Genomic DNA, 16,242 nt, shown 5'->3' on the forward strand with positions numbered 1-16,242 from the left:
GTCTTGTCCTTGGTTGAGGATGTCCTTGTGTTGGCTTCTTTGACATCATCTCATGCGATTCCTTCACGACATCACTTTTTTGACCATTGATCTAAGTAATGCTTCCAGTGGAGCTTGTGCATAAAACTGATGCAACTTCCTTCAACTTCGCAGTGCGGTGTCATCGAATGCATCCCGGATTGCAAGTCACGTGACCAGTTGGGCAGGCAGACCGACTTCGGAATGTATGAGTATTTTCGAAACCAATATGGAGACGAGTCGTCGCAAGCCTTCCAGAATGTAAGTAAATTGCGTGTGTCGTTCGTTGTTTTCTCCATATGTGGGTTGCAGAAGGTGGAACAGAGCCATCCAAGGTCTCAAAGTATCCACGTGTGTGTGTGTGTGTGTGTGTGTGTGTGTGTGTGTGTGTGTGTGTGTGTGTGTGTGTGTGTGTGTGTATATACTGTGTGTATACTATGTTTGTGTGTGTGTGTGTGTGTGTATACTATGTTTGAGTGTGTGTGTATATACTATGTGTGTGTGTGTGTGTGTGTGTGTGTGTGTGTGTGTGTGTGTGTGTGTGTGTGTGTGTACTATGTTTGAGTGTGTGTGTATACTATGTTTGAGTGTGTATACTATGTTTGAGAGTGTGTGTGTGTGTGTGTGTATACTATGTTTGAGTGTGTGTGTATACTATGTTTGAGTGTGTAATGTGTATACTATGTTTGAGTGTGTGTGTGTGTGTGTGTGTGTATACTATGTTTGAGTGTGTGCTCATATATATGTGTGCGTGTGTGTGTGTGCGTGTGTGTGCGTGCGTGCGTGTGTGTGTGCGCGCGTGTGTGTGTGTGTGTGCGCGTGTGCGTGCACTTGTACACTGATCACGATAGCCTCTCCCTTTCTTGTGAGGCTAATTCTATTTTCAACTATAATTCAGGCATACTTGTTACTTATGTTAATTAATCTAGGAGTACAGTGTTAGGGTTGGATCCAGGTGTGATCCCCCAAAATAGGTACAGTATTTGCTTTCTTCTCAGAAATTACACAAACAATTCTGATGAAACTTGACCCCAACATTCCGTTCATCACCCATGATGTACCAACGTTTGTTCACGGGATTTAAAAAAATCGGGGTCAAAGGGGGTTATCGGGGGAGACGGAGGGGGGTTGCCCCCCAAAATAAGCATTCGCCTTTTCCTCTGAGACTACACACACAATTTCGATGAAGCTTGACCACAACCTTCATCACCCGTGATGTACCAATGTTTGGTAACGGAATAAAAAAATCGAGGACTAAGGAAGTCTACGGGGGAGTTTGTGCCCCCTAAAATAGGTACTTGCTCTTTACTTTCTACTTTACTTCCTTAGTCTGTTCTATCCTCTTCCTTTACTTACGAATGCTAACCCCTCCTAACATGCAGTTCCATCCTATTGCCCTCCTTGTGTATCCCCCTCTTACTCCCACCCATTCCATGTCCGCTGGTAGTTTATAAAACTGCTGCCCTTTGTTGTTCAGCTCCTCCTTAACCCTAGACCATCGTATTAAGTAAAAACCCCATTCAGACAGCTCAGAGGGAAGTGTGCATGTCTCGAGGTTATCCCACCGACCCTGCAATAACCAACAAACTGTCGTTGGGAAAAGTGACACGTGCATATTTTCCTTGCCAACAGAAAGACTTTTCCAATAATATTTGTCTTGAGATATCTTGTTTTCCCAATACGTAATTCTACGCACATCGTTTGGTGATCTTTGTACTACTTAATATATTTTATAATATGACCTCATCATTATGAATCATTTGCTTGTGTAAATGTATTAAATCATTATCACACATTTTAAACCGTCACAAACTGCTGAGAGTGCTCAAAATAATTTTTACAAATGAAGTCTGACAGCTCGGAGCGGTTAGGGTGCAGGCCAATCTTGGTGTTGGCTTAGCGGTTAGGGTGCAGGCCAATCCTGGTGTTGGCTTAGCGGTTAGGGTGCAGGCCAATCCTGGTGTTGGCTTAGCGGTTAGGGTGCAGGCCAATCCTGGTTTTGGCTTTGCGGTTGGGGTGCAGGCCAATTCTGGTGTTGGCTTTGCAGTTAGGGTGCAGGCCAATCCTGGTGTTGGCTTAGCGGTTAGGGTGCAGGCCAATCCTGGTTTTGGCTTTGCGGTTGGGGTGCAGGCCAATTCTGGTGTTGGCTTTGCAGTTAGGGTGCAGGCCAATCCTGGTGTTGGCTTAGCAGTTAGGGTGCAGGCCAATCCTGGTGTTGGCTTAGCGGTTAGGGTGCAGGCCAATCCTGGTGTTGGCTTAGCGGTTAGGGTGCAGGCCAATCCTGGTGTTGGCTTAGCGGTTAGGGTGCAGGCCAATCCTGGTGTTGGCTTGGCGGTTAGGGTGCAGGCCAATCCTGGTGTTGGCTTAGCAGTTAGGGTGCAGTCCAATCCTGGTGTTGGCTTAGTGGTTAGGGTGCAGGCCAATCCTGGTGTTGACTTAGTGGTTAGGGTGCAGGCCAATCCTGGTGTTGGCTTCACGGTTAAGGTGCAGTCCAATCCTGGTGTTGGCTTAGCGGTTAGGGTGCAGTCCAATCCTGGTGTTGGCTTCGCGGTTAGGGTGCAGGCCAATCCTGGTGTTGGCTTAGCAGTTAGGGTGCAGGCCAATCCCGGTGTTGGCTTCGCAGTTAGGGTGCAGGCCAATCCTGGTGTTGGCTTAGCGGTTAGGGTGCAGGCCAATCCTGGTGTTGGCTTAGCGGTTAGGGTGCAGGCCAATCCTGGTTTTGGCTTAGCGATTAGGGTGCAGGCCAATCCTGGTGTTGGCTTAGTGGTTAGGGTGCAGGCCAATCCTGGTGTTGGCTTAGCGGTTAGGGTGCAGGCCAATCCTGGTGTTGGCTTAGCGATTAGGGTGCAGGCCAATCCTGGTGTTGGCTTAGCGATTAGGGTGCAGGCCAATCCTGGTGTTGGCTTCGTGGTTAGGGTGCAGGCCAATCCTGGTGTTGGCTTAGCGGTTAGGGTGCAGGCCAATCCTGGTGTTGGCTTAGCGGTTAGGGTGCAGGCCAATCCTCGTGTTGACTTAGCGGTTAGGGTGCAGGTCAATCCTGATGTTTGCTTGGCGGTTACGGTGCAGGCCAATCCTGGTGTTGGCTTGGTGGTTACGGTGCAGGCCAATCCTGGTGTTGGCTTAGCGGTTGGGGTGCAAGCCAATCCTGGTGTTGGCTTAGCGGTTAGGGTGCAGGCCAATCCTGGTGTTGGCTTTGCGATTAGGGTGCAGGCCAATCCTGGTGTTGGCTTAGCGATTAGGGTGCATGCCAATCCTGGTGTTGGCTTAGTGGTTAGGGTGCAGGCCAATCCTGGTGTTGGCTTAGCGATTAGGGTGCAGGCCAATCCTCGTGTTGGCTTAGTGATTAGGGTGCAGGCCAATCCTGGTGTTGGCTTAGCGGTTAGGGTGCAGGCCAATCCTGGTGTTGGCTTAGCGGTTCGGGTGCAGGCCAATCCTGGTGTTGACTTAGTGGTTAGGGTGCAGGTCAATCCTGGTGTTGGCTTGGCGGTTCCGGTGCAGGTCAATCCTGGTGTTGGCTTGGCGGTTACGGTGCAGGCCAATCCTGGTGTTGGCTTGGCGGTTGGGGTGCAAGCCAATCCTGGTGTTGGCTTAGCGGTTAGGGTGCAGGCCAATCCTGGTGTTGGCTTCGCGGTTAGGGTGCCGGCTTGGGATCCTAGGATCCTGGGTTCGAATCCCCGCCGATCGCTAAATTAACACCAGGGAGGTTGACTCAGCCTGTCATCCTTCCGAGGTCAGTAAATTGAGTACCAGCTTGCTGGGATGAATGATCCCGGTGTGTACCCTAGTTTAGAATAGGTTCACCGTATCCCTGCACATCGTAAGAGGCGACCAAGGGTTGGCGTCAGGAAGGGCATCCGGCCATAAAAACATTGCCTCAAACAGGGAACCATGATTGTGATGGGGCCCGCAAGGCTAACCCCCGCTCCAGCGGGGAAAATGGCCTTTAAAACGATCATTCATTCATAGCTCAGAGTGTTTACTGAAATAAAAATGTATTTGTATTTAAATGAACTAAAGTACTAAAAAAAAAACCTAAAGTTGTATGTAGTTTTATTAACCCGGTTTTTGTTGCGTCGTCACCTTTTCCGCACATTTTCAGGCCCGTTACAACTTTATTCGGAGCATGGCTGCCTACAGCCTTCTACTCTTCCTGTTGCAAATCAAGGATCGCCATAACGGCAACATAATGCTGGACAAACATGGACATCTGATTCATATCGGTGGGTTGTCAGACCGAGTTAGCGATCACGTGGTTTGCTGATGATGTAATATTGTAATAACTAGATGTTCCAAGCCTATCCCCATTCCCCCACCATTTTCTCTTGCTTTCTTCTCGCCCACCCCAGACTTTGGTTTCATGTTTGAGAGCTCCCCGGGTGGAAACCTTGGATGGGAGCCTGACATCAAGCTTACGGACGAGATGGTTATGATAATGGGAGGCAAGATGGAGGCGACACCGTTTAAGTGGTTCATGGAGATGTGTGTGCGAGGTTATTTGGCAGTGAGGTGTGTACCTGCGTACCAGTCTTATCACACACCTATCTGGTGTCTTGAAGTGTTCCTGAAACCAAAGGAATTGACCTCCAGGGAATTTGGCAACAGGGATTCCTGGTGCAAAATAAGCTGAAAAAGCCTCGCTTCGAGAGAGAGAAAATGTTGGTGTATGTTTTGTTAGCGGATGTTGGTGTATGTTTTGTTAGCGGATGTTGGTGTATGTTTTGTTACCGGATGTTGGTGTATGTTTTGTTACCGGATGTTGGTGTATGTTTTGTTACCGGATGTTGGTGTATGTTTTGTTACCGGATGTTGGTGTATGTTTTGTTGCCGTATGTTGGTGTATGTTTTGTTACTGGATGTTGGTGTATGTTTTGTTGCCGGATGTTGGTGTATGTTTTGTTACCGGATGTTGGTGTATGTTTTGTTGCCGGATGTTGGTGTATGTTTTGTTGCCGGATGTTGGTGTATGTTTTGTTGCCGGATGTTGGTGTATGTTTTGTTGCCGGATGTTGGTGTATGTTTTGTTGCCGGATGTTGGTGTATGTTTTGTTACCGGATGTTGGTGTATGTTTTGTTGCCGGATGTTGGTGTATGTTTTGTTGCCGGATGTTGGTGTATGTTTTGTTGCCGGATGTTGGTGTATGTTTTGTTGCCGGATGTTGGTGTATGTTTTGTTACTGGATGTTGGTGTATGTTTTGTTACCAGATGTTGGTGTATGTTTTGTTGCCGTATGTTGGTGTATGTTTTGTTACTGGATGTTGGTGTATGTTTTGTTACCGGATGTTGGTGTATGTTTTGTGACCGGATGTTGGTGTATGTTTTGTTACCAGATGTTGGTGTATGTTTTGTTGCCGTATGTTGGTGTATGTTTTGTTACTGGATGTTGGTGTATGTTTTGTTACTGGATGTTGGTGTATGTTTTGTCAGCGGATGTTGGTGTATGTTTTGTTAGCGGATGTTGGTGTATGTTTTGTTGGCAGATGTTGGTGTATGTTTTGTTCCCAGATGTTGGTTTATGTTTTGTTACCGGATGTTGGTGTATGTTTTGTTCCCGGATGCTGGTGTGTGTTTTGTTACCGGATGTTGGTGTATGTTTTGTTACCGGATGTTGGTGTATGTTTTGTTACCGGATGTTGGTGTGTGTTTTGTTACCGGATGTTGGTGTATGTTTTGTTACCGGATGTTGGTGTATGTTTTGTTACCAGATGTTGGTGTATGTTTTGTTCCCGGATGTTGGTGTATGTTTTGTTACCGGATGTTGGTGTATGTTTTGTTGCCGGATGTTGGTGTATGTTTTGTTGCCGGATGTTGGTGTATGTTTTGTTACCGGATGTTGGTGTATGTTTTGTTACCAGATGTTGGTGTATGTTTTGTTCCCGGATGTTGGTGTATGTTTTGTTACCGGATGTTGGTGTATGTTTTGTTGCCGGATGTTGGTGTGTGTTTTGTTACCGGATGTTGGTGTGTGTTTTGTTACCGGATGTTGGTGTGTGTTTTGTTACCGGATGTTGGTGTATGTTTTGTTCCCGGATGTTGGTGTATGTTTTGTTACCGGATGTTGGTGTATGTTTTGTTACCGGATGTTGGTGTATGTTTTGTTACCGGATGTTGGTGTATGTTTTGTTGCCGGATGTTGGTGTATGTTTTGTTACCGGATGTTGGTGTATGTTTTGTTACCAGATGTTGGTGTATGTTTTGTTGCCGTATGTTGGTGTATGTTTTGTTCCCGGATGCTGGTGTATGTTTTGTTACCGGATGTTGGTGTATGTTTTGTTGCCGGATGTTGGTGTATGTTTTGTTACCGGATGTTGGTGTATGTTTTGTTACCGGATGTTGGTGTATGTTTTGTTACCGGATGTTGGTGTATGTTTTGTTGCCGGATGTTGGTGTATGTTTTGCTACCGGATGTTGGTGTATGTTTTGTTACCGGATGTTGGTGTATGTTTTGTTCCCGGATGTTGGTGTATGTTTTGTTCCCGGATGTTGGTGTATGTTTTGTTACCGGATGTTGGTGTATGTTTTGTTCCCGGATGTTGGTGTATGTTTTGTAAGCGGATGTTGGTGTATGTTTTGTTAGCGGATGTTGGTGTATGTTTTGTTACCGGATGTTGGTGTATGTTTTGTTAGCGGGTGTTGGTGTATGTTTTGTTACCAGATGTTGGTGTATGTTTTGTTAGCGGATGTTGGTGTATGTTTTGTTCGCGGATGTTGGTGTATGTTTTGTTAGCTGATGTTGGTGTATGTTTTGTTACCAGATGTTGGTGTATGTTTTGTGACCGGATGTTGGTGTATGTTTTGTTACCAGATGTTGGTGTATGTTTTGTTACCAGATGTTAGTGTATGTTTTGTTACCAGATGTTAGTGTATGTTTTGTTACCAGATGTTGGTGTATGTTTTGTTACCAGATGTTGGTGTATGTTTTGTTACCGGATGTTGGTGTATGTTTTGTTGGCGGATGTTGGTGTATGTTTTGTTACCGGATGTTGCTGTATGTTTTGTTCGTGGATGTTGGTGTATGTTTTGTTAGCGGATGTTGGTGTATGTTTTGTTACCGGATGTTGGTGTATGTTTTGTTACCGGATGTTGGTGTATGTTTTGTTTCTGGATGTTGGTGTATGTTTTGTTACCGGATGTTGGTGTATGTTTTGTTGGCGGATGTTGGTGTATGTTTTGTAACCGGATGTTGGTGTATGTTTTGTTCGTGGATGTTGGTGTATGTTTTGTTAGCGGATGTTGGTGTATGTTTTGTTACCGGATGTTGGTGTATGTTTTGTTACCGGATGTTGGTGTATGTTTTGTTTCTGGATGTTGGTGTATGTTTTGTTACCGGATGTTGGTGTATGTTTTGTTAGCAGATGTTGGTGTATGTTTTGTTTGCAGATGTTGGTGTATGTGTTGTTACCGGATGTTGGTGTATGTTTTGTTACTGGATGTTGGTGTATGTTTTGTCAGCGGATGTTGGTGTATGTTTTGTTAGCGGATGTTGGTGTATGTTTTGTTGGCAGATGTTGGTGTATGTTTTGTTCCCAGATGTTGGTTTATGTTTTGTTACCGGATGTTGGTGTATGTTTTGTTCCCGGATGCTGGTGTATGTTTTGTTCCCGGATGCTGGTGTATGTTTTGTTCCCGGATGTTGGTGTATGTTTTGTTACCGGATGTTGGTGTATGTTTTGTTGCCGGATGTTGGTGTATGTTTTGTTACCGGATGTTGGTGTATGTTTTGTTGCCGTATGTTGGTGTATGTTTTGTTCCCGGATGCTGGTGTATGTTTTGTTACCGGATGTTGGTGTATGTTTTGTTACCGGATGTTGGTGTATGTTTTGTTCCCGGATGCTGGTGTATGTTTTGTTACCGGATGTTGGTGTATGTTTTGTTGCCGGATGTTGGTGTATGTTTTGTTGCCGGATGTTAGTGTATGTTTTGTTACCGGATGTTGGTGTATGTTTTGTTGCCGGATGTTGGTGTATGTTTTGCTGCCAGATGTTGGTGTATGTTTTGTTACTGGATGTTGGTGTATGTTTTGTTCCCGGATGTTGGTGTATGTTTTGTTAGCGGATGTTGGTGTATGTTTTGTTAGCGGATGTTGGTGTATGTTTTGTTGCCGGATGTTGGTGTATGTTTTGTTAGCGGGTGTTGGTGTATGTTTTGTTACCAGATGTTGGTGTATGTTTTGTTAGCGGATGTTGGTGTATGTTTTGTTCGCGGATGTTGGTGTATGTTTTGTTCGCTGATGTTGGTGTATGTTTTGTTACCAGATGTTGGTGTATGTTTTGTGGCCGGATGTTGGTGTATGTTTTGTTGCCGGATGTTGGTGTATGTTTTGTTACCGGATGTTGGTGTATGTTTTGTTGCCGGATGTTGGTGTATGTTTTGTTGCCGGATGTTGGTGTATGTTTTGTTGCTGGATGTTGCCGGATGTTGGTGTATGTTTTGTTACCGGATGTTGGTGTACGTTTTCATACAAGTTGTTTTCACCCCTGTCTGTCTGTTTCTCTGTATATTTGTCTGTCTGTGAGCAGGATATCTCAAAAAAAATTGTGGACGAATTCAGACAAAATGTGGTTGACAGGTTGGCTGCGTGACGAGGACGAATTTATTTAATTTTGTTGGATTCAAATACGGATCCGGATACGAGAATTTTAAGCGATTCTTCACCATTGAGTGATAAGGCTAAAAACGAGATCTAGAATGACGTCTGAAAACATTGTGGATGGATTATGACAAAACAAGGTAGATAAGTTGGTTCAGTGACGAGGAGAAGCCGATTATATTTTGGTTCAGGTCAGCAAAAAAATTTTTTTTTTTTTTTTTTGTTGTATACTGAATCGAGGCTCGTGAAAGAGCTAACATTTATTTCACAAACAAATCAACCAGACAAACAAAACACACAAAAAGAGGGAGCGGAAGACAAGATGGGGAGAGAAGGGGAAGCACACAACCACAACATTTGAGAGCAGGGTGAAGTGTGGGAGGGAGAGGGCTTGGGGGCAGGAGGCGTGGGAGGGGGAGGGCGGGGGGGAGAGAGGTATAAAACACAAGGGGACCGAAATTAGCGGGGGTAGAAAAGATCAAGGTTTTGGATGGGGGAGGATAAGAGATGGTGGTGAACAGCTGTTTTAAAGACCTGGAGGGTGCAGTGGGATTGAAGAGAGTGAGGGAGTTTGTTCCAGAGGCGGGAGAAAAGAGGAATGAAGGAGTGAAGGTGAGCAGAAAGTCTTGATTTTGGCAGTTTAACCATAAGAGGGTTGCAAGCAGATCTTGTGCGACCTGTAGGAATATTTGGGGGACAGAGCCCAGAGAGGGCTGGGGGGGCAAGGCCAGAGAGGAGTCGGTAGAAGACGGAAAGACCACCAACCTGCCTGCGGTGAGTGAGTGAAAGGCCCTTGGAGTTAGCTTCATCGCGGGAGATTCCAATGATTCTGAACGCTTTGGTTTCAACAGCGTGAAGACGGGCTAGGTGTGAGGCGGGAGCACCAGACCAGAGGGGAGAGCAGTATTCCATAGAGCTGCGGATGAAAGCCTTGTATGTGGTGAGGAGCTCAGGTGTGCCAAGGAAGGACTTCGCACGACGGAGGATGCCCAGTCGGCGACTGGCTTTGGAGGCCAGATTTGAAAACGCGGGTGTCCGCGGGTGCACAGCGGCCTCGGCCTATCAGTGGGATACAAAACAAAAACTGTTCAGCCTGGCTGAGGTTTGCGCTCTACCGAGTGCTGTTCTAGTTACTCTCGCAGGAGGAGACGGTATTGCATTTGGGTCCGTTTGTCTGTTTGTCCACACAGAATAAATATGATTTTCTCGGCAACCGTTGGTCCGATTGACAGGGAATTTTCCACCATAGGTGCAACTCCACCTGCACAATTTTTTTACCGATAATTATGACGTCATAGGTCACGTGGTATGGGCGCCATCTTGGAAAAACCGAAAAACTTTGCACCTCTATATCTCGGAAAGAGCCGCATGGAAAATATTTTAAGACATGGCTCATTGTAAAGAACTCTCCATGTGGAATGAAATATGCTAATGATGTCATAAGTGCCTCCATTATGACATCATAATTCGACAAGTACAAAACTTCATCCAATCAAGATAAAATTTCTTGAGCATCATCTCGGGATAAATTGGTGGAGAAAAAAAAAATGTCATCAGTCACATGGTTCGACCGACATATTTGTTTTTAATACAAATGCCTTAAAAACCACTGAAAACACATCCTGGTGAGGGTCTGCAATCTCTGATTGCTCTTTCTTGCTTTTATTGTTTTGCTCTTTGTTTCCAGGCCTTACATGGATGCCGTTGTGTCTTTGGTTGCTTTGATGCTCGATACTGGGTTGCCCTGCTTTCGAGGACAAACAATCAAGTTGCTAAAGTAAGTTTGTTTATTTTATTCCCATTGTTTGCCGGATGCATTTTATTAGTCCCCTACCGGTGTACACCGGAGGGGACTATAGGTTTGCACGCCGTCAGTCCGTCAGGCCGTCAGTCCGTCAGTCTGTCCGTCTGTCAGTCCGTCACGCAAAGAACAGTTTTCCGGACTTTTTTTTTTTCTAAACTCTTAATGCTAATGATTTCAAACTTGGTACATGGTTTCCTCATGATAAGTTACAGATCAAGTTCGAACTTCACGACGTTTCGATCATTTTTGACAAAGTTATGGCACTTTGAACTTTGGTAATTCTGACAATTCTGATGATCCTTAACTCAGTGCCATTTTAAGTTTTAATTTCCTTTAAAAACCATTTTCTCCAATAATAGGACCGATTGAGATCAAATTTTCACCGTAGGGGGTCTCGGTCTGTAGAATATTTTAATGGTAATTTTGACGTCACAGGTCATGTGGTTCGGCCGCCATATTGTTTTTCGTGAAAACACGAAAACCCCTTTTTCTCTGCAACGGCTGAACAGATCGAGGCCAAACTTTGCAGGCAGAATCGCATACCCATGACGAACAAAAAAGTCAACGAGCATGACGTCATGCATCACATGGTTTCAGAGTTATGACGTTTTTAAGCATGAACCTTTAAAACCGAGCCCCTCCCTCATTTTTCATCCAATCGAGGGGAAACTTCACAGATATGTTCAGCATGTCAGTCTACTAAAATGTCCTTTTGGAATTTGCGATAGGTCTCGTGGTTTGGCAGATATCGTTAATTAAAAGAAAATGTTTAAAAAATGGATATCTCTTGAATCGCTGGTACCTCAGACCGTGAGTTGGTAATTATATAATTCACACAGTGCAATACGTGCAGGCCGCTCCACGGAGCGACCTTGCGGGCTTATCAACGAGGCGAGGCGTGACACACATGTGTCTCAGCATACCTCAGATAAAGTTTGAAAACCAGCATCAACCGTGCATAAATTTGCATATTCGATCATTTTTGACAAAGTTATGGCACTTTGAACTTTGGTAGGGGACATGTATTGCAGCGCAATACTCAGAATGCTTGTTCATTTTAAAATATTAATTTCTGGCATTAATGGGGGGAAAATCATTAAATGTTTTGCGTTCACCATCACTCTGTCTATGATGTATTCTTTACCCTCCTGCATTTTGTGGATGCCTCGGTGGGACGCTCGTTTGTTCTTGGGCTACGTTGCAGTTCCTTCCCGGAATGATTATTTGCTCTCTTTAGTATATACACGTTTGATGTTGTTTTGATGGCTGGGGGGAGGGGGAAGGAGTGGGAGAGGTTGTTTTGCAGTTTCCTTTCTTATTTTGTCCACCTTGAATTATTACCCTCGCCTCAAGAGAGGGTATTGCATTTGAGTCCGTTTGTTTGTTTGTTTGTCTGTTTGTCCGCACAGAATAAATATGATTTTCTCTGCATCCGTTGGTCTGATTGAAAGGAAATTTTCACCATAAGTGCAACTCCACTTGTAGGATTTTAAAATTAATAATTATGACGTCATACGTCACGTGGTACGGGCACCATCTTGGAAAATCCGAAAAAATTTGCACCTCTATATCTCCGAAAGCGCTTCATAGAAAAAATTGAGACGTGGCTCATTGTGAATAACTATCCATGGGAATAAAATATTTTAATGATGATGTCATAGGTGCCTCCATTATGACGTCATAATTCAACAAGTACAAAACTTCATCCGATCAAGATGAAATTTCTTGAGCGTCATCCAGGGATAAATTGGTGGAGAAAAAAAATTATGACGTCATTGGTCACGTGGTTCAGTCACCATCTTGGAAAACCCGAAAAAAATTGCACCTCTATATCTCCGAATGCGCTAAATAGAAAAAAAATTGAGACATGGCTCATTGAAAAGAACCCTCCATAGGGAATAACATATGTTAATGATGATGTCATAGGTTCCTCCATTATGACGTCATAATGCGACAAGTACAAAACTTCTTCCGATCAAGGTGAAATTTCTTGAGCGTCATCGAGGGATAAATTGGTGGAGAAAAAAAATAGATGACATCATCGGTCACGTGGTTCGGCCACCATATTTGTTTTTAACGCAAAAGCCTTAAAAACCACTGAAACACATCCTGGCGATGGTCTGCAATCTCTGATTGCTCTTTTTTGTTTACATTTGCAACAAACTACACTTCCATGGCAATTGCAATTTGCTTGGATTGATCCTTGTCGGTATCTCGTTCGTTGGTGAAGGACGCACTCGGAATGATTCTTCCTTGTTCATTTCTGGAAGCACAATGTCACTATTTAAATGAACACATTTTTAAAGATATGCAAAATCCTATTAATCCCATTGTAGTTCTACTGTACCCTGTATTGAATCCTTTATGTTTTGATTCCCTCAAACCAAGGAAACCCCCTACCTGGTGATGTAATGTGATGGTTTACTAATTACCATGTCACATGTTTCATTACAGGCAGCGATTTGCACCCAATCTTAGTGAAAGGGATGCAGCAAATTACATGATAAAGATTATCCAGAACTGCTTCCTCAGCAACAGGTATTTCTTTGAACACAGGGTAAAGTGATATGATGTCATATAAATGAGCGGAACTGTTGCAACCAGATAAAATAGTTTAACCCAATTCGTTTCCTCACTTATCGTTTGTCTTTATTTTTCAGGAGTAAAACCTACGACATGATTCAGTATTACCAACACCAGATCCCCTACTAAATGGCCTCGGACGCCGGTTCCTGTGGCGGTTCGTACGTAGTCTCGATTGTTCTTGCTGTTTCCTTGGCACCAAACCCAAACCTTGAGGCAGGAAATAAAGTTGTGCTTTTTTGTCAGAAGCAAGTATTTGCTTGTTCGGTTACCATATGTTTTTGCACAGTGTGTGGCCCTATTGGTATGTCCAATTCCCATTGGATTTTCATTTTGGCAATCTCTTTTGTGTGGGTTCGGTGGTGAGTACACCTCATCGTTGTTGTACTGCACACGTGCTTTCTTTGATGTATTATTCCTCATTGAAAAAAAACCGGTTTGTTACCGTGGTTTCATATTCTGCGGGGATGTATCACTCTTATAAATATCCGTGTAGTTTAATTATCCTTAGACGATGGTAATCGGTGTTCATATTCTTTGTTTTACGTATTTATCATTCTGAAGGTGTTTTTGTTTAATTAAGTACATCATCCAATTTTCCCTTTCTTTAATGATCGGTGAGCAGGATTTTGTTCGATACTTGTACAGTACAGTATGTCGTTATTAATTAATTATTTGTTTAACTTATTACTGACAATTTTGTGCTCTCTACCACATACAGGTAGCATGCTCACCTTTGAGGTGTTTAATCTGGGTTCGAACCCGACCCACCGATAAATCTGTCATTCTGCACCTTCACAGATGGCACCAATTATTTAATAATATAAAGTTTTGAACATTCAGTTTAGGACATTTGACGACAATTTTGTGAAGTATTTTCAAAAATGTCACAGAGCAGGTATACACACAAGCCTTATTTTGATTAATATTGATCTCCGATTTTTCGGGTTCTCTCCTTTTATTATTTATTTATTTTGTGCCAAAGAGACTCCCACAAAGCACGTCGGTGTTGGGTAGGTTTAATTTTTGTGATATTGATTTTGTAACAGGTGTCGTTTCAATGTCACTTTCCACATAAACAAGACTTCCTTTTTTGTTCCAGACTCCAGGGGGGGTTTTAATGTGTTTCCACTCACCTTTGCACCTTACTCTTCTGGAAGAGTATAACAACATACAAAGTTGAGTTTTTATCGTTTTGCTTATCTAAAGGATGGGAACAGAATTATTGTAAGACAGTAAAGAACCTACATCACCTGTAGAACATGATAATTGTGTAATAATTTTAAATTAGAGCTTGATTGAAATGCTGTAAAAAAGCTACCTTGTCTCTGCATATGAGGAAATAAACCTTGTTTCAGTATATATGAAGGTTTTATTCTTATTTTTGTATCCGAAGTCAAGGTTTGTGGAAGGGTGAACCTCGACTCCCAGATTATCATCATCATCATGTACCATGCTCTATACACAGTGCCGGTTCTCCCGAAGCATTTTATTTGGCATGGAGTACAATCCCAGATGGGTCGCCGCTCCAATGCAAGTTACTTGTCCGAGGGAGCAGGGATTTGTAATTTAGCCAGGGTGTCTGTGATAGGTTGCCAACTATTTGGAAGGGACACCGTGGTATCTTTAACATCCACCGACAAGTGCAAGACACTCTGCTTAACATCCATGTGAGGGATGGTTTACACGTTCATGAATCTCCGAACTAGCGGACACGAATCTCCTGCAAGCGAGACACAAGGATGATAATTTATTACTGGGTTAGGATTCAAACCCAGGCTAGATAGGTCCGAGGTGAGTGTGTATACCTCTAGGTTATCCTGCCAGCTCCTCTACTACTTCCAAATCGACTACCTTGCTTGCTGCTGATAAGTGGCCAAGTCGGGACACGAATGGTCACATGGCTAACCTTTTTTTGGCCTTGACATGAGCCACCTCAGCTGTTCACATCGATGAAACAACTGATTTGGTCCAAACAAGGTAATCGCGTGACTTCATTCTTCCTTTATCCTGGTGTTGGCAAACGGTTAAGGTGGCTGGCACAAGATCCTCCGGTCTTGAATTCAAGCCCCTGTTGTTCCATTTAACACCAGGCAGGTCGACTCGGCCTGTCCTCCTTCCGAGGTCCGCAAAATGAGTAACAGCTAGCTGCGTCAAGTGGTGCAGCCACGTCCCCAGGAAAAATGATGCAGCCAAGCAATCACAGGCTGCATAGGAATAAATAAATTAATTTTTCCTTTTAGAAATGAAGATTTTTGATTGCAATTCTGGACTGAACAAACAAACTTTATAGCTTCCGGAATCTATAATTGTGATGAATCTGCTCTTAAAAACATTTTTCTTCATGTAACAACACTTTTTTTTCCTTCTTTTTATTTGTATACAAGATCGAGGCTCGTGAAAGAGCCAACATTAATCACACACAAAAAAACGGACACAAAACAATAACTTTGGTTGGAAAAACTGCCAAGTAAGACCTTCATGAGGAGGAGTAATGAAAATGCAATTATCTGTTGTTTTAGCCAAGTGTTTGCTGGTGGAAACGACGTAGTTGGGCAACGTTATGGAACAAACATTCAGACAATCCATCGTTTCCCTTCATGTACCGAGCTAAACTGTACGCTTCAGTACACACTGTAGCTTGCGTGGCGGAAGAGCACACAAAACTGGGTTCAGAGTTCACGTTGTGGATTTCTGTATCAAACAAAGCACTGTTGTTCTCGTTTTAAAAACTGCCCATTATATTTGCTGTCATCACTATTTCATTGGTTTATCTGTTGCACTTGAACTATCAGATGGAGTCATGTATTTATTATGTCACGTGTCATGGGGAAGGGGTTGCAAAAGGAGGTGAGAGGAGTGGAGAGAATGGTGGTTGGAGATGAGGAGGTGATGGAGGGAGAGAAGGGTATGGACCTGGTATGGACCAGAAGAGGATCACAATTCCACCAAATTTGCATAAACAAGGATATCCAAGGAATTTTGACAAGGTCGGAGGCCATTTGACCCATCGTGCCTGCACCACATTAATTAAACGTATTATTTTATCTACTTTTAATAATTCCACTGGGAGGGGTACGAAGGAGAACAGTTGGAGCAGGCACAAGGACATCACCCTTCACCAGTGTTCTCTGATATTGATTGATTGTTTATCCTCCTTGTTCCGTTAGACACATGAAAGCCCACAGAATCTTGTTTCTCACAGTCTGAGAGTCCTTTGGGTACTTTTTTGCAAACTCCAAGCGGGCG

General features: G+C 43.6%; 1 protein-coding gene across 1 annotated transcript in view; it reads left to right on the forward strand.

Annotated features, from left to right (window-relative positions):
- PI4KA (phosphatidylinositol 4-kinase alpha) overlaps positions 1 to 14,355 on the forward strand; it is a 261,370-nt gene extending 247,015 nt beyond the window's left edge. The window contains exons 51-56 of the mRNA XM_068135196.2: positions 154 to 279; positions 4,118 to 4,238; positions 4,365 to 4,524; positions 10,294 to 10,383; positions 12,865 to 12,948; positions 13,071 to 14,355. Coding sequence (XP_067991297.2) covers positions 154 to 279; positions 4,118 to 4,238; positions 4,365 to 4,524; positions 10,294 to 10,383; positions 12,865 to 12,948; positions 13,071 to 13,122 — 633 coding nt within the window. The 3' untranslated portion in view covers positions 13,123 to 14,355. The remainder of the gene's footprint in view (positions 1 to 153; positions 280 to 4,117; positions 4,239 to 4,364; positions 4,525 to 10,293; positions 10,384 to 12,864; positions 12,949 to 13,070) is intronic.
- Positions 14,356 to 16,242: the final 1,887 nt, after the last annotated feature.

Source organism: Myxine glutinosa, chromosome 14, assembly GCF_964187855.1.
Source record: "Myxine glutinosa chromosome 14, kmMyxGlut1.1, whole genome shotgun sequence".
NCBI classification, from domain to species: Eukaryota; Metazoa; Chordata; class Myxini; order Myxiniformes; family Myxinidae; genus Myxine; species Myxine glutinosa.